Consider the following 19165-nt stretch of genomic DNA (forward strand, 5'->3'; position numbering starts at 1 on the left):
GTTATCAAATTTCTTAAAGCTAAGAATCAATCTTACTTTCTCAGTTATTTAAGACAACTCCAGAGGTCTCTCGAGTGGTTAGGAGTTGCCAGTAGGGGATTGGGCCAATCTTTCAGGAGTGGAGGAATGTTTTTCAAATGTTTGACGAGGAGCAGTTAATCAAATGGTATCGTTTGGACCGTGCAGGCATAAAATATCATAACATCTAGGCTATATATAGACAGGTCAGTAAACAGCACAACATTTTTAATGATGAAATGGTGGAAAACATGTTTATCTTTCATTTCCAATGTGCATGTATTCTCTTGAAAATTCTTTATTGTCAAATGTGTGTTGAATGTAATCTCCTCTTAGGAATTTCAGCATTCAATGTGAATTTGTCTGAGAATATTCTTAAACAATGAAATCTATTCAGTGATTGGTTCATGCCTATGTCGTCATCCTAAATCCCGTTTGTGGCACAGCAAGTGTCCTGAATCATCTCTAAGACTGACACTTAAGATATAGTCCTACACTTCACTTAAATTACAGCTGAGATGCTTGATAATTAACTTTTAAGTGCAGCTTTGAGCCAAGAATCTTTTTACACTTAAGTCAATTCTTAGCAGTGTTCTGGTGAGGCTTGTTCTCAGAGGCTTGATAAATACGGGCCCAGATTGTTTGGTACCTCAGTGACAGCAGTAGCATTCCTTCCTCCCTTTTGTTTCCCTTGCCTGTTTGTTGACTGTGCCTGTTTTTTGAATAAGCCCTTGTATGAAGATTTTGACACTGGTGCCTCTGATTGTACGTTGTGCAATACATCTTGCGAACTGAGTTGCCTGTTTAGTCGCGCATTTGAGTATGTCCAGCGCATAAACAATGGGCCACCCAGCCTGCACCATGACCACACATTAGAATGTCTGAGGCCTTTGCCATCTGCTGCTGGTCCTGTGGAGCCTGCAAGACGGGATAGTAAATCCCTACTTCATAATGCCAAAAAGACACCAAACAGCTTTGCTTGGATGCAGGAATCTACATTCTGTATGTTAGCTAGTTAGTGTACCACCTTTGCTGGCTGATAGATACAATGACTACAAGCGTCACTGTGATTCAAACGATGTGCTTGCTGTATTATTGAACAGCGTCTGAAACCCCCCTATCCCAAACCTTTTCTGGCTTTAGAATTTGGGAACTGCAACATCACACAGCGATTGGCCAGGTGTGTGGAAGTGAGGACATTGTAAACTGTATAGGATTTGAACTTCTTTTTCAGGCTCTATTTTGTTAGTCTTTACACACCTACAACAATCTACAACATTTTTAGCCACGCTAGTGGCATAGCTCTAGGGATGGAAATCTGTTGGTTGGCTGTCAGTTAGTAATGTCTGCTACTTTGGTCCAGACTGAAAAATCTCAACAACTATTGGATGGATTGCCATGACATTTTGTATAGATATTCATGATCCACAGAGGATTAATCCTAACTACTGTATTGGTTCGAATATAAGACGTTATTTTCCCCCTGAAAATACGTCTGAAAAAGTGGGGTTGTCTTATAATCGGGGTCTAGACTTTCAACTGTTCAAGTCGCAGAGGCTGGTTTTAGAACGTAAGGGGCATCTCCTGTTTCAACAGCCAATAGAGAAGTCAGCTGGTAAAGTCAGCTATAAACTATACCTAAAAAAATCTGTTTAAGCGTAATCTATATAATCTATATAATATTTTCACCTCTTTACCTTGCCCCCATACAGCCATTTCCCGGCCTTCAGTCACGCTCTGCAAAAGTTCTTCTTCTGAATACTCATGGTTCATAAAGGGATCCTCTTCTCACTACAGTGAACAGCATTTCCCTGTTGCTGTCATAATCACTTGTTTTTATTTTCTTGAATTTGTTTATCCCATGTACAGCGGAGAGTCTGATCCAAACAGCTGATCTGCAGCTTAATAGGCTACATTGCTTAGCTTCCTTGTCGGTACTCTGTTTTTCCAAACTGGCAAGCTAACCGCCATCAACCGTAGTTAATTCACTGACTATGGATAAGTGCCTCATACAACCCCACTTCAAAATAGCCAAACTATCCCTTTATGTGTTTTGTTTAAATATATTCCAGTCAAGAGCCTGATGTGGGCCACTACTGTAGAATCAAAGCCAAGAATCATAATGACCACATTGGAGAATGACCAACATGTACACACAGGGAGAGGAGAATGTCTATGGCAGCTGTCACCCCCCATCAGAAATCATCTCTTTCCATTGCACATTTAAATAGGAAATAGCAGAGAGGGATGCACGGTTGTGCTCACAACAAATTTTGGTTGGGTAAGACATTTTTGTATTTGGCCAGACTTCAGTGTCTTTCTCATCGCAAATGAGCTGCAGGGAGCAGGGGCCAGAAAAGATAGAGGCGGAGGGATAAGTGGGAGCTTAATTGGCCAGAAGAGGCAACTGCAGTGAAGACAGAGGGTTTGGTTACTAATTCTGCCTCAGTGCTTATTGCCATTCAAACTAGCTTACTTTGTGAGGAGAGAAGACTAAACCCCATAAAGGAAAAAGAGACATGTTATAGCCTGCTGAACAGAAAAAAAGGAGAACAATGGCTCTGGAGACAAATTCAGAGAACATCAAGTACAAAATCCAATCCAATCCAATCCATTGTTCTTGTATTCATGTCATCTCTGCTCATCTCATTCTGTCCCTTTGCTCTTCTTCATTCATCACTGGGAGAAATAACCTGGAATTCTTTTTAGATCATTATATGTGGACCTGGCCAATGTGTTTTTATAACTCAACATACTATGAGATTGTCTCTGACACAAATACAACACAAAAGAACATTTTACCGTGCAACCAGCTGGGTCTGGGAACAGCTGATATGCCCGTAAAGGGAACCTTTTCTCCCTCTCTTTATTTATTTGTTGTTTATTTTTAAATGCGTTCTCCCATGAAGGACAACGTAATTACTGAGAACAGTTTTATTCAAGTGTAATCAGTGCAAGCTGCATTGATACAACAGTATAAGTAATTGCCAGGTTAACCATATGTTATATCATTTTTTTTATTTTGATATTCTACCTGGTGGAGCAGATTCCTTATAGGCAAACCATCTATTTTCAGCTCTCTCCTGGGCATAGTGAGGCAGTGAGACACAGATGTTCAAATTTCCCACTGGACTCTATTCTTACACAGATGCACTTCAAAATGGCACAAGAAAAACCCTCTTCGGGCGAAGAAATTGTCTTGAGAATGGCAATTATTATGCTACCGCAACTAAGCAAACATGCTCCACATAAGCCACATCTCAATTTGTCACCCCGTTAAAACTGAAAATCAACAGGGCCGAGGCTGGGCTCTGCAAACACCATTTACACGGCCCCTTCAAGTGAGCCGGAGATGCTCTGTTGAAGTGCATGCATGCTTGAGCGAGAAATAAACGGGAGAACTCAATTATGCAAGCGTACAGTGGATTCAAACCGCAGTGTGATGTTGATTTTGATAAGCATTTAAACTCGACAAACGGAAACTTTGACAGTTAAAAGAGAAAGTGAGAGCAAAACATTTGAGTGAAAACGTTTTTGCACACGTTTCCTTTGGTAAATGGAGTAAACACGGAAAAGGAGTGTAGAACTTTGATCACTTGTACTTTCTACCTCTTCTCGTTGCCCTTTCTTCTACAGTATCTCTCTCTCTCTCTCTCGCATCTCTCTTTCTCTCTCTCTCTCTCTCTCTCTCTCTCTCTCTCTCTCTCTCCGCCTCTCCCTCCTGTCGTACGCTGTGATACAGTGTGTGACAATACAAACACCTCATTCTGTCACTGTCGCTGTGCTAACAGGCTCATTGGACTGCCTTGTTATCCAACTCAAACAGTGAGAGCCAAAGAATCCACTGCGCATTTCCATAATGTCATTGACCGAGTGCCGAGACGCCTGGAAATATAAGCACACACACACACACACACACACACACACCTTGTGTTATTTGCATGTCTATTACCTCAGAAAACTGCGGCTCTCAACATGAGGCAAGAAGAGCCAATTTGAAGCTCTGCTGCACATCCAACATCACCCCACCACCCACACCCACACACCAACCCCCTAACACACCAGAGTCATGGCAGAAACTGGAGAGCAAAGAATTCTGGGAGTCAGGAAGTAGTGTAATGAAGGCCAACTGTGTCCTTTAGTGGGTTAAACAGACACACTTGACACGCATGATGGATCAGCCGTGAAATAGGCTGGAAGGCAAAGTTCAGCAAAGCCAGTGTGACAGGAATTTCAAACAGGATGTAGCTGTCTATCTTTCCAACATGATGTCAGGCACCTCCACTGGTGTTTAGATCGTAAAGGGAAGATAATAGGATCGCGTATGACACAGGTGGCAGATTTAGCTGTTGTGACAGTACGAGAGGATTATACCACAGAATCTGAGGATGTGAGGGGGATCGTAGTGGCTCAGTGAGCTGAGGGCTACACGATGTGTACTTGCCGCATGATTAAAAACACAGATTATAGTGTATATTTATAGCTCAGGTGCCTTGCTTTTCCATTTGAGCTACACAGGATGCGCTGCTAGATAGACCCTAAAAACACCTCTCTCTTACTCTGTTCCCACTCTGTAATATTCACACAGTTAACACAAGTTGAGTAGGTACTTGGTGGAAAACTTGTAATTTGCCTGTATACCTACTGATGACATCAGCAGGGTTATTTAAGGGTTATAAGTACTGCTACCTGCCCAATTTATGTTTGTCAACTGTTTGTCTACCCATACTATTGTCTTAAGGTGGGTTCTGACAAAATGCAAGGTACATTTAAAAATAATAAGTGCGTGGTGGGTTGCATAGTAAGTAAATGGAAAGACATGAGCTGGCGCTGATGCAAATGCCGGATTGGCGCAAACTGAGGCGAAGACACATCTGTGCGAGTTTAAAATGTTTTAACTTGAGGGAAAAGTTTGCACCAATACCTTGGTTTTATGAATCCACTTCATAAACTTACAAAGAGGGAAAAAAGCAGAGAGACTGGAGGATAATAACTGAATAGTTTACAGTTGACATCTCAGCTTACAATTTTGGCGTCAGTATTACAATCAGGATTATTTTTTTCAACCAATGAAAAGCTTTTGATTAGAACATTTTAGGCCCTGTTTACACGAATATGCTCGCGGGTGAAAACGTAAAAATATTTTATCAGATGTGCCTTTCATTTAGACGGCGACACCGTTTTTTGCGCAAAAAAGTGAAACCACCCTCCAGAGTGGAAATCTTAAAAACGCTCCACCGTCGCGTTCCCGTCTAACCGGCAATTTCCACTGGATGCGTAACGGCTGTGGATCCGCTGCAGATTCGCTCCGGAACGTCGGTGGAGTCATTAGGTTTCCATTAAAGTCAATGTGTGTATTTCCACTGACTGCGGAACGGCTGCGTTCCGACTGCGTCCCAGCTCCGGCGGTCCGCAGCCTTCCGAAGCAGATACACAGAGCTTCTATTTTTGTCGGACGCCGGAGAGCTCCGCAGCAATTCAACACACGGCAGATAGTGCGGAACAGGAAGTCGAGCACTGAAACAAAATAAAAATCCGGTTAATTTTCAAAATAAAATACACTGTGCTCACGGCGGATCATATTTCCCTGCACTACACCTTGAAAACACAGCACAGAGTTGTTTCCCCTCTACTCCTCTGGATGGAAACAAACTGTTGTTGGTTTTGTGGTTCTATTCTACGTGAATTCGCGAGATATTGTGGGTCCTCGTGACTACAGCTGTCAGTCATGGCCGCAGCCGTGCCGCAACAAATCCAGACCTAGTGGGTATTGACGGACGGCGGAGCACGCAGCCGTTCCGCAGCGGAGCCGGTCCGCAGCGGAGCCGGTCCGCAGACGTTCCGCATCCAGTGGAAATCTGGAGTAAAGGGAAAAACGCACTGTGCGAGTGTGTGTGTGTGTGTGTGTGTGTGTGTGTGTGTGTGTGTGTGTGTGTGTGTCACGTGTGTGTCTGTGTGTGGATTGTTTGGAGCAATAACTCCACCTCCTCGTCTGTCCAGACAAAATTGTCAGCTTTTGTTGTTCGCTTCGCGCTACTAGGGAGAAGTAGAAGGAAGGTTTTACATAGGCGCGCAGACTTGGTGGTGTTGTGTGGCAGTGCTTCACACTACCATCTAGCCGCCTGGCGTGCATACTACATCGAATTTCACACACTTTTGCGTCACCATATGCATGCAGATTTCCCCCCCAAAACACTCGTCTAAACGCGGAATAAAAAGTGTGAACGCAACGCCCCTTTTGCGTTTTCTCTTCAGATTGTTTCCGTCTAAACATAGCCTTAAAGGATGCTATAATCACATAAATCATATACATCATAAATGCCACCTTCAACAGCAGGCATGCAGATTATTCGGATCAAGTTATCACAAGCTCAAATGATTAGTTTTTTCTAGTTTGCACTACAAAGGTAGTGGTCTCTGGTCTCCCCCAACCTGTCGCGTCAGATGGCCGCCCATCAAGAGCCAAGTTTTGTCCAAGGTTTCCACTTGTTAAAAGCAAGTTTTTCCTCGCCGCTGTCGCACCAAATGCATGATCTTATGGGAATTGGTGGGTCTCTGTAAATTATAGAGTGCGGTCTAGACCTACTCTACCTGTAATGTGTCATGAGATAACTTCTGTTATGATTTGACACTATAAATAAAATTGAATTGAATTGGTCAAGTCATGGTATACCTGGCCCATAACATAACCTAACCTAGTTTGATACTGTGACAGATTCAATGTGACAGATACATCATTACAGGGCCTGAAATTAACACCCGACCACGCACCAAAAGCGGGTGAATTTAGCCATTGGTGGAGGAACTGTCAATCTACCTGCCACGTTGGCGGGAAGCCAATGAGAATTGAGTGATTCATTAGTTGTTTTTTGCCACTGTTCTTTCACATTTCAAACAAGTTCAAAATTTCCTTGGATTGGAGCTCAAAAAGGTAGGGGCACATAAAAGAAAAGATTATTATTTATTTTTTTTAAATACAACAAAATATGCTAATTAATTATTTTGATTGCGTCAACACCTTTAATGTGTATTCTAAACAAGTTCAAGAACGATGCTCGTGCATTTTCTGTATTTCACCTTAAAGGGTAACTACCGTTTTTTTCAACCTGGAGCCTATTTTCCTATGGTTTTGTGTGTGACTGATGGGAACAACAATCTTTGACATTGGTCCAGTAATAAGCGAGATCGCTGCAGTCGGAAGCGGCGAAAAAAGCTACAATGTAAGTAAGGGCAATTGTCCAGCTTGTATTTACCTTTACAAAAGTGCTCGTTTTGCCACTGACAGGCTCAGATTAATATTCTAAGTGTCTGACAACAAACGGTAGTTACCCTTTAATGACGCAAAAAAACAATTGGCTGGTAAAAAGCATGTGTGTTTAAAATCCACCTGCCACAGTGGCTGGTGGCCAAAAAAGTTAATTTCACGCCCTGATAGTGATATTATAGTAGTTGCATCCTTTGACCGGGCCAGCCCAGTCAAAAAAGTCTGGGCACACTGCTGGATCAAGCTGTGCTGAAACATAAAGCAGTTAGCTTCAGCCGGGCTCAACAGAGCTGCTCAGTTTTTTGAGTCTGTCTCATACACAATGTGTAAAACTTTAAATTCTGTGAACACCCGCTGTTTCACAAATGTTGGAAGTCGACGGAATAATATCATCATCCTGGCTTTGATTTCCATCCAGTTTTGTAACATAACTCTGCCGTGACCATTGTGAATGTGTCATCGTTTGGTATCCCTGCCGCAGCCCTAATCCATCCGTATCTGCAAGCAGACATTAATAAATCATAAGGAGAAGCTTTCGGAAGCTTTAACCTCCATGCATAATTCAGCCCACACTGATGCTAATGCTACAGCTGCAGCTCCCACACTCAACTGTTCAGCAGTGTCCCACTAAACAGCCAATTAACTGTAATGAATCCAGCAAAGTCCAACTCTCAGCAAAATGAACAGAGAAAGTACTATCTCGTGAAAACTGTGTGAGCTAATTCCTGATGAGAACTCGCTAAAAGTTTCTTCTCACTTTGAAACAAGATGGGAGGTCAGGCGTTGTGTGATAGTTTCACTTCATACTCGGGTACCCTTACTTTGAGCAGGCTAAGAACTGTGTGGGCTAACTCCATTTGTGATCTTGAATAAATTGCCTTCAAATTGGAAACAACTTGTTGGAAAGTTTGACTTTATAGGATGCTTACTGCTATTCCTGTCACTCTGGCCCTGTTCAGACCTGGCATTAACATGTGTCTGAGTGACCCGATCACAAGTGGACAGCTCTCAGTAAGTCTGTTTACTCCTAGTCTTGCCAGACCTTCCTTCACAGCGCAGAGGAGGAAAAAAACATGCTCTGGTTTATTGCCATTTCTTTAAACCAATCACAATCGTCTTGGGCGGTGCTAAGTGCCAGACTGAGCCACAGTGATGCTGCAAAACAGCCTCGGGAAGAAACTTGTTTTGGTGGAACGTGTATGTTCAAAGGTTGTTTTAGTCGTGCAACAGAAAACTCAGATTGGACAGTTAGTCTAACTAGCTGTCTGGATTTACCCTGCAGAGATCTGAGGAGCAGATAACCATAGTCCTCATAAATCCACCGGAGTTAAAAATTACAACACAAAGAAAACAGAAGGCAACGGACATCTGGCCAAAAAGAGTGACATCCGGCGGAATTTCTGGCGGCACCGGAGCAATCCCAGAAGTGGAACGTTGTTGATTGAGACTAGTCATTGCTTTATCTGCAGCCAAACAGTGTTGCTTTTGTTGTAATAATTTTTTCCTATTCTCATAGGTGGAAGTAGGCAGCACGCGATCGGCCCACTTTGTGTGGTAGAAGAGTCAAACAAACGCCCCCTTCTATGGGAATGCGCACCAAGCCTGAGAAAAAAACCTGCTTGACATAGACTGCTCCTTTCTCGATCCACAAACATGGCTATGATTGTCCATTTAAAGGGGGAAAATAGATGGTGTGTTGCAACCTTGTATTTAAATCAATATGCTACATTCAATTCATATGACTACATGTTCAATTCATTGGGTTCATCTGAATCATGTAGATGTTTGTAAATAACCCAAGGGGCCTGGTGAAAAGGCCCACATGTCAACCAGTTCAAAAATTAAAAAGGGGAAATGGTTTGAACATTCTGTTTGGAAACGTCAGAGGGGCGCAGGAAAATAGGTGTTGCATGTTAAAGGTTAACACAATTATGCTATCACATAGCCATACACATTTCACACAGCCAGTGGGGTATAATATCAAAGAGACCCCGTACAAAGAGCAATCACAAGCTGATGGCCAGCAGTTCTCATTTGTTAAACATAGCAAGGGGATATGGAAATAAATCACATGGCAGCTGCATTCAAAGGATAGAGGAAATTGCCACACTACCAGGGGCAACGACTTGGCATAAACCGTGAGGCCTCTGATAAGTAAAATGTGCCAGAAACAATTATTTTTCTCTTTTTCCACAAAGGGAGAACACAGTTTCTATTCCCCTCTTGTGTTCTGCTCTCTGATGAATCTGGAACATGGCACGTCTTTCAGGCAGGTTGCCCCATTGTTATGATGGACAGAAACGTTTCCAAGATCAGCATCTGCACCACTAACAATGCTGCACCCAAAGTGGCTGCCTAGCCCACTTCATATCTGGACAGCACCATTCCAATATGGTATTATTTCACTAGCCATGTTTCCATCTAATTGTCAAGCAAATTTTAAGTGAACTTTTAAAATGTCGCAAAAAAGAAAAAAAAAGAAAATGCGAATTAGAAGTGTTTCCATCAACTGGTTTAGAGCGAATAAACTAGACCATGCAAAGTGTAGTTTCGTCACAAGTTGACGTTACGCATGGTTGTAGATTGCAAACCAGCTTGCTAAATCAAAGAATTTAAAAGTTAAGTCCTTTGGCTAAATGGAGAGAGGTAGCTTTGTACAAGTTGGCCACCTGTGCAGAATACAGGGCTGTGGCAGAGACATTTGGTGTCAGCGAGACAACCGTTCACCGCTGTGTATACGCGGTGTTCTGGGCCATACGATTCAAGCTGTTGAACCAATTCGTCAATTTACCCTACGTGGCTGAGGCACAGGCTATAGCGCACTGCAACCCCACTACGCACCTTGTGCTACAAGTGTAGGCCCAATGGATGGGACCCATATCCCGATCCTTCCCCCATCCGATGGATACCGGGACTAGTCATGTTCGCAACATCACAACTTATTCTGCAAAGCTGTTTCTCTTCTTAATCTCCCATTTTGTGGATTAACTCTTTTTTGAAAAAGGCAAAAACCACCTCAAGCGAGCGTAAAAACTTTTTTGCAAGTTTCTTCGAATTGTGCCATTACCATCAACATTTTCTAATGCAATACTTCAAAATCCACATAAAAATACGTTGATGGAAACACGACTAGTGTCAAGTTTTCAAGACCATCCACATTACTTGAAACAAGTTTGAGTTTTACAACTCAGATCTGAGTAAGACTGCATTTGCACTGACAGTAGCACTTGGTCATTCATTTCAATGCAACCAGGTAAGCCAGCAAAAAAGTTTAACCTGGCTTAACTTTTGCTGTTAGCAAGGCACTGCATTAGTTCATCAAATATACGCGGCCAGACATTCCTCGTAGAAGGAACAGTATGGCATTGTTGAATACTGTTTACCACAAAATTGTCAAGAAGGAAAATAAGTATTGCTGCTGTGAAACCATTCCAAAGTTTTAAAAAGATCTAGCCTCAAATTATTATAGGGATGGGCAATGCCATCAAATTTGGTTTCAATCAGATGATGCATCATTAATATGCTACTTCTGAATATATTTAATAACTATTGAAATATTTAGATGAGATTACAATATTGTCATTGCACACAGTAAGTGCAGTTTAGCAGTAGTTTAGTAGAGTAGCAAGTGCACATAGAGAGACAAACAAATGTAAAAAAAAGGAACCAAATGGGTAGTATAGAAAGAAGGGATGTAACTATGATATATGAAAATAAGCAAAACAATATAAAAAATGTAAAGCAGCAAACCCTAATAAATAGTATGTACAGTATGCACAGTACTTGCCAAACATTAGGCATTTCTGTTTTAATTACCTAATCAATTCTTAGAAGTAGCAAGATGATCCCTGCACACATACACACAACAGCAGCAGAGATGCAGAGTGCAGCACAAAGAAGAGTGTTTCCAGAAAGTGAGATCTTTTTTGTATCGATCGTTTTGACACTAGTATCGATAGTCAAAACAAGACTGTACTATCGATACTTTGGGGATCAATTGGCCCACCTCTGATTCATACAACAGCAGCAGAAAGCAGAGGATTGCAGCACTAAGATTCATGTGCTTTAACGGGAGATGGACCCTATTGATCTAGTATCTATACTCAAAACAAGACCTAGTATTTTATTGATCCACCACAAATGTCTTGGCATCTGATAGTCCTACAAACTTGTGGGTGTATTACTCAGTAGACTTCAAGTAGACTTCCTCAAACATATTTCATTTTCCCACCAGCCTGACAAGCCAGACCCACATCAAGATGTTGGGTCTGGGAACTCACCATTGGCAGGGCTCAATCCAAGGGGCGGGATAAACGGTTGTCTTTCAAATTCCCACTGCACGCAATAGGATAGCGCTACAAGGTAGCAGAGCTTTGATAGATTAAACTTTTGCCGTATCCGGTTGGCAAAACTCTGAACACATCTTCCTTTTTTAAGAAGGACTTCAGTGCCGTTCTTTGTTCTTTTCTCAAAGAAAAGCTTAACTCCAAGTCTTCTAGAGTCGCGGCCAAAGCCGATTCGAAAGGCCGCTGTTCCCAGCAGCAGCAGCTATAAGCCTGCCCACTGACTCTATACACAATGTGATTGGCCCAGCCAGAGTTTGGTTTTTCCAGCTCGCAAGCCAACGGAGAGTTGCTAGAACCCCTGGCTGCAAATTACATTTGCTGCCGCTAGGATGCATCTAGATTTCTAGACTAACCAGTAAAAGTTCTTTGCTTTTAAGTGCTCTTTTCGATTTTCCTCTTGTGGTTTAAGCCAGTCATTTAATGTAATCTAAATGGAGACAGTCAACAATTGACATTAACAGTTTTTTTCAGACTTTCCTCAAACGTTTTCTTTTTGTCTTGATTATTGTGATTACTGAATAATTTTACTTTGTTTTAGGGCTTGCATGCCAAAGATAATGAGCCAATCTGCCGTGTTTCAATATAAATCCAACCTTTCCTTAACATTGCCCATGGTGTTTTATTAGCCTAAACTACACACAGAATGCAGGCGGCAAACCCTGATCTTCTTAATCAAATTGTTTATAGAGTGTGTTCCTCAAATCAAACTGTTCATCTATTTTCTCCAGATTAAACTGCTAAGCAAGCTTTTATACACCAAATCAAACAAATCAAAGTTAGAGTCATTGCTGTTTTCTACGTCATTTTTAATGTGTCTTCATAGACTTTTCAGTTGGCACTGGTTCAGTTCTGTACTACTAAGTGTCGAGATGGTTACAGGGCAAGCTAGAATATCCAAGCTGTGGCATCTCTTCCAAGAATAAATGAATGCTACAGCAGCATGGTGCATATCAGACTAGATGAATGCTGGAATAACAAGGAGTACACCTGACAGCGAACACCTGCCGATGATATTTAACCAAACACTGTGGGCTCTGCAGGAATCTGCAGATGACTTGTTTTTTCCCCCCCGATTTTCATTCATGCAGAGCTACATGTGACATTCAAAGGCATGTAAGAAATATATGGAAAACACATACACGAAGATATGCACATACCCATCCAAGAACCACACACACACTTCTTCCATCTTACTGAGTTTTTTACGCATGCAAAAACACTGTCGGTTCTTGTTGAACGCCCACACACATACACAACTCACACCTACACACTGCCATGCATATTAATACATAACACACTACATAAGAGAATTGGGAACGATGGGTATGTATGAGAAGGCAGAGGCTTTGATTTGCTGTGGCTGTCTCAGCAGGCAGCATGCGACAACACACCAGTGATACAACACTACAAGGAAGAGTCAAATTAACAAGCTGAGGAAGGAGGAGGAGAGGGTGGAAAGAGGGAGACAACAAAGTCCAAACAATAAACTGAGAGGTGGGGAAAAGTCTGGGGAATGTTATAAAGAGCCCTGGCAAACAGTGGAATTACATTTACTCTAAACAGCTCTTCCACTGGCAGCATTTCCACTGGGGAGCACTCCTGACAGCTCCTTGTGTCTTATTTCTCCGTATAAAAAGGGAGGTGCTGTTGACATCACTGAGAACTAAGCATGTTTTAAAGCTCTTAAAACACAAAGGGCCTGAAATGTCAAAAAAATAATTCAATCCAGGCAAAACAGGTGCGATGCAACCGCTTTTTAACAGTCACACAGAACAGCAGGAAATGCTTAGTTCCCACAACCTAAGTGCACATTAATTGTGCACTTAGGTAATAATAAAATGGCCTACATTTCACCAAATTGTGGGGGAATGTAGTATGTGTGAAGTACAGTCCCACCCAAAATGACTGAGTCTCAGTGTACTGATTTCACGTCTTCTTCTCTGTCTTGCCACCGGGAGACGCAGTGATGCTTCCTTTAACACACAGTACAGCATGTCTGTCTGATAAGCCAGGCCTTTAAACACCATCGCAGAATCGTCACATTGAAAAACAAATGTGATACGTTTGTAGTAGAGGACTTTTAAGAACATCTCCTTGTAGAAACGTGGCTGCATTTTGGAAAATATAATAATGGTGCAGCTTACTTTACTGCACTAATGGATCCAATTTCCATCTTGAGACAGGGACGACTCATTTAAAGATTGATTTGGAGACAGGCAGCTGACTTGTGTTGGCGTTATGCAGATGCAAGGCTGGCTACAATTAGAACAAGGGTGGTATGATATGTTCTCATTCTTCCTCTACGAAACAAGTATGTGAATTTATCACTTTAGCACATTATGTTATGCACATGTGGAACATAATTTTGGGTGTAATACATTCACATTTGCACAAGGGGTAATGCAATATGTCACGTTATGTATATAACTTCACATTTCAACATTTCCGTCAAAGGTTAAAAAACATGTACTTTATTTGTACGGATGGGGAAACTCATTAATGTAGGAATAAAGAGAAATATTTAGTAGTAGTGGTAGTAGTAGTAGTAATAGTAGTAGATACTAGTTGCTACAGCCCTATCATTAAGTAAGTCCTATTTAACTAAATACAAGTATTAGATCTTTAGCTTTACAGTAGTCTCGCCTTGCCAGACCTTCCTCTACAGCGCCGCGAAGGAGGGTCTGGCTAGTTCACATAGCATTCCTGGATGGGAGAAAAACGTGCTCTGGTTTATTGGCATTTCTTTAAACCAATCACAATCGTCATGGCCGCTTTCTTTGTGTTGGCATTCTAAACTCCGCTGGATTCATGAGGACTATGGTTACCTGCTCCTCAGATCTCTGCAGGGTAAATTCAGATAGTTAGCTAGACTATCTGTCCAATCAGAGTTTTCTGTTGCACGACTAAAACAACCTTTGAACGTACACATGCTCCACAAAAACAAGTTCCTTCCAAAGGCTATTTTGCAGAGGCGCCGTGGCTCCGCTCAGCGAAGAGAGAGGGGGAAGACAAGCAGGAATGCAGGAAATTGTCACCGGTCGAACTCGAACCCTTGACCTTCTGCGTCGAGGCATACACCTCTATACATGTGCGCCTGCTCTAGCAACTGAGCTAACCTGTCCACGAATGCCCTGTGTTTGAAAACAAATTGAGAAATCTTAGAAAATCAAGAAAGAAAACTTTAAAAATGTCGTAAAAAGCGACAAATGTCGAAAAAAAAACAAACATTGACTTTAACCTCCCAAAACCCACATCCATGGCCGACAAAAATCGTCGGAGCACAAATTATGCAATTCCAAATTGAAATCAAACTAAAATCATGTTTCATGGACAATTTCTGTTAAAATATACAGTCATACAACAACATATATTTCTTAGAGTGTACGCAGTCTCTGGTAGTTGAATAAAGTATGGTTGATATGAGTAATGAGGTGTCCTTTCACATCTTCTGTTCTTCTGAGCTGTATTAGCGCAGGGGACCTGAGAGCATTGTGATTGGTGAGAGAGCAGACAGCCAGCATCTGTCTCCCTCTCTCTCTCTCTCTCTCTTCCACATCACATCCCTCCACATACACGTTCCCACACTCTTACACATGCTCACACAGCAGTCCAGACATCTGCTGGGGCTCTACTGGGTCTTGCCACTGTGGTACTGGGACTCTTACAAGGACTAAAGATACTTCAGCGTTAATGACACATCCCTATCGGCCAGACCGGGCAGGAAAAACAGGAAGTGGGGACAAGACTGAGGGTCGGAGAGGTCATCCGTCTTGGGAGGGTGATTTAAATACAGTAGGAAAGAGTCACAGAGATACAGAGAGATATACCGTCCTCTGCCGAGGCCAAGGTACAGTAGGACATGTGAGTAAGTTTTAGGCATTGACCAGATTCCAAAGAAAATTATACTTCAACTGAGCTGTTTTTTTTACTGGTAATATTTTTTTAAAATTTTATTAGAGGTTAAAAACAATTTTAATAGGGAATAGAGTTTGTTTACCACATCATATGTGGAGACTAATTTAATGTGAATTTCTAAATGTTGAAAGGTAGCTTGCACAGGTTTAACACAATCATATTTAATTTTCTTTCTTTTTTTGGTTAATCATAGTGGGAAAAGGGTGTCTTAAGCTATGTTTAGACAGAAACGATCTGAAGAGAAAATGCAAAAGTGGTGTTGCGTTCTCACTTTTTATTCCGCATTTAGATGAGCGTTTTGGGGGGGAAATTTGTGTGCATATGGTGACGCAAAAGTGTGTGAAATTCGATGTAGTGTGCACACCAGGCGGCTAGATGGTAGTGTGAAGCAGTGCCACACAACACCACCAAGTCCGTGCGCCTGCGTAGAACCTTCCTTCTACTTCTCTCCCTCTCCTCCTCCTCCTCTCTCCCTGTTCTCTCCCTAGTAGCACAAAACCAAAACATGGCGAAGCGAACAACAAAAGCTGACAATTTTGTCTGGACAGACGAGGAGGTGGAGTTATTGCTCCAAACAACCTCAGACTACAATGCCACAAAGGAACAACAGGGCGTGGACTGGGAGTCCTGCCAGTCAAAATATATAGACATATGGACCGAATTTCTTCAGTAGTATCCTGTACCAGGAGGGACGTCATATCCACACGAGAAAGACGCTATCTGTAAAAGTCAGATATCATCAAAGCTGAAAGCCATCCGGACCAAGTATAGGCAGGCTGTGGATACCCAATGGCGGAGTGGCCATGGGCGAGTAATAACTCTATATTTTGATTTATGTAACGAAATATGTGGTGCCACCGTAAGCAGATCGGAGCAGACTTTTGTGTTTTTACCCCTTTAGACGGGAACATGACGGTGGAGAGTTTTTATGATTTCCACTCTGGAGGGTGGTTTCACTTTTTTGCGTTTTTAAGCCCCAAAAACGCCGTTGCCGTCTAAACAAAAGGCACGTCTGATTAAATATTTTTTCGTTTTCACCCGTGAGCATTGTCATGTAAACAGGGCCTTAAGCCCAGTTCAGACCATTCTGAAACCTGCCAGTTCACACCAATGCGATGAGACGATGTGTGTATCATCTCCATAGCGACGACTCTTTGTACTTCCTACTATGGGCAGCACATATCAAAAACTGGGCTGGCTTTCTTAGTCAGTGACATCCTTAATTGAGGATTTCAAACAGGAATGTGGGTGAGCCGTTTTCAGGCAGTTGAGACTGTGAGATAGAAAGCTCCGACTAAAAGACGGGAAAAATCCAAAAAAGCATAATAGGGGCTTTTTACGATTCTGAAACTATAAGTTTAGATTATCTAATTATTTATTTAATTGTTTTTATTAGATCATTAGATTAGATTATTATTTTTAAGCTATGTGGAGGCAATCCTAGTCCGCTTCCCCCCCCCTGAATATTGTACAGTCCCTTTAAAGTAATAAAATAAAGTATAAAGCAAAACAAGTATAGTTTATATATACCACTTTCTTAGGTAGGTATAAATGGATTTTACAAATAAAAATACACTCACCAATGGCAGGGTTTCCTCCGGGGTTGAGAGTTACTCTGAAGGCTTGATGCCAGGTGTGGCGGTCAGGGGGAGCGTCACATGGGTCAATGTAAAGCAGAACACCTCCGAAACCCAGCTCAGACAGTAGGGATAGCTGCACACACACACACACACACACACACACACACACACAGAAAGATGCAATTAGTGACATTTGACCCTACAATGATTTAATGTAAGTGGGAAAATGACAGCGACTACTCACACAACACCAAATGATAAAAAAATAAATAAATAAATAATTCACCTAAAAACACGGTTGTTGGTTGTTTTGTAACAAGCTGAAAACATCTCTGACACATTATCACATATAAAGTTGTTAAGGCATACTTGTAAGCAAAAAACTGCCAATTTATACATACAGCATATCTAATGCTTCACTATGTGATCTAGTTGCTAACTTTGTCTGTCTATCTCATCTGTTGCTGGGCAGGTAGATTGCAGTCGGTTGATCAGAGATGCCTTTTGCTGCTGGAAACAGGATTGATGAAAGCGGTAAGACTGAACAGCAAATGAGTGCCAAATGAGCTGGAAGAAAACACCGAACAGCGTTAAGGGTTACTGCAGAGTTGGATAATAATTCTCTGTGGCTTCTTCTCTGAGACTATAATATATATATATATATATATATATATATATATATATAATATAACAAGACTAGGTCAAAATCTAGTATGTGGCTCCACCATGTATTGACTATACATGGTGGAGCCACATACTAGATTTTGCGCTAAATTGTGGCTAAATATATTTTATTAATAAATTCAGAACAGGATTAGAATTTATTTATATTTTAAACATAACTTAATTGTGTTTCTGTTTGCAAAAGGAAGTCTGTTTCAATAGAAGTCTATGGGGGAATGACCCTACTTCTCATTTGATTTATTACCTCAATAAACATTTTCATAATGAGTCCATGTGGTCACGTTTTTTCAACGTTTGTGGCTTTTTTCAACCTTAGTGTCACGTTGTCCGACGTTTTTGTTGCTTTTTCCGATGTCTTTGTTGCTTTTTTTTCGACATTTGTGAAGTTTTTTTTTTTTTTTTTTAAATGTTCTGTATTTTAACTGTAGGAACACATATCATGTCCGTTTTCAATTATGTGTCAAAGTCCGGGAAATGAGCTGCCAGTACCTTGTCTGTTATTTTACAGAAACAATTCTTAGAGTGTAATACATCCACGGATGGGTTTACATTGGAGTTAAGTAAAGCCTGGTGTGTCTCATTCAGAGGCTAAAGGGTGCCTTGTGCACCGAGATCAGACGCTGAGGGCCACTGACCAAGCTGCCATATTTGACGAGTTGGGAGTGAGAACGGGTTTGTTTGTTTACATGCATTTCTGGGTTAGAAAATCCAGCATTAGTTTACCACTCTGTGTGTGCGTCTTTGTAACAAATGAACATAAGTGTGAAAGCAATGATATTTCTGTGGTGGTTCTGCGCTGTACTTCTGTACTTCTGTACTTCTCTTCTACCTGTCAGTCAAACAGTGTGTATCAGTAGCCTACTGTGATGTTGTTTTGCTTAGATTTTACCACTCCCAAGAAGAGAAGGAGGTACATTTATTAATACGGAAGTGACTTCTTATTTATTATCTTTTTGAGGTACATATTTGTTCATATGAGCTATATCTTCCACATGATGATTAAAGGTTTTGCTGTGTTTATTTAGCCACCATTATTAGTAATCATTGGGAATAGTTGCTGGGTGGAAGGAAGTGTGCTGCAGCTGCCACAGTGCAGAGCAGTATTTTGTTGTTGTCCATGGAAAATAGTGTCCTTGTTTTTTATGAGCGTGGATGACTATTTTATTGAAGGTGTGACACAGACCATGGTCATTCTGCTCTCATCACAACTCTGTCCTTCTCTGGAAAACAGGGACACACGCACACACACGCGCGCACACACACACACACACACACACACACACACACACACACACACACACACACACCAGTGTTGTAGTCGAGTCACCAACTGTCGAGTCCGAGTACAAGTCCAAGTC

At 41.6% G+C, this 19165-nt stretch overlaps 1 protein-coding gene across 1 annotated transcript in view; it reads right to left on the minus strand.

The window, feature by feature from the left end:
- Positions 1–19165, minus strand: part of LOC116058719 (inactive N-acetylated-alpha-linked acidic dipeptidase-like protein 2) — a 457605-nt gene that overhangs the window by 291213 nt on the left and 147227 nt on the right. The window contains 1 exon segment of the mRNA XM_036007698.1: positions 17124–17256. Within this exon segment, the coding sequence (XP_035863591.1) occupies positions 17124–17256 (133 nt within the window).

This window comes from Sander lucioperca, chromosome 11 (genome assembly GCF_008315115.2).
Source record: "Sander lucioperca isolate FBNREF2018 chromosome 11, SLUC_FBN_1.2, whole genome shotgun sequence".
NCBI classification, from domain to species: Eukaryota; Metazoa; Chordata; class Actinopteri; order Perciformes; family Percidae; genus Sander; species Sander lucioperca.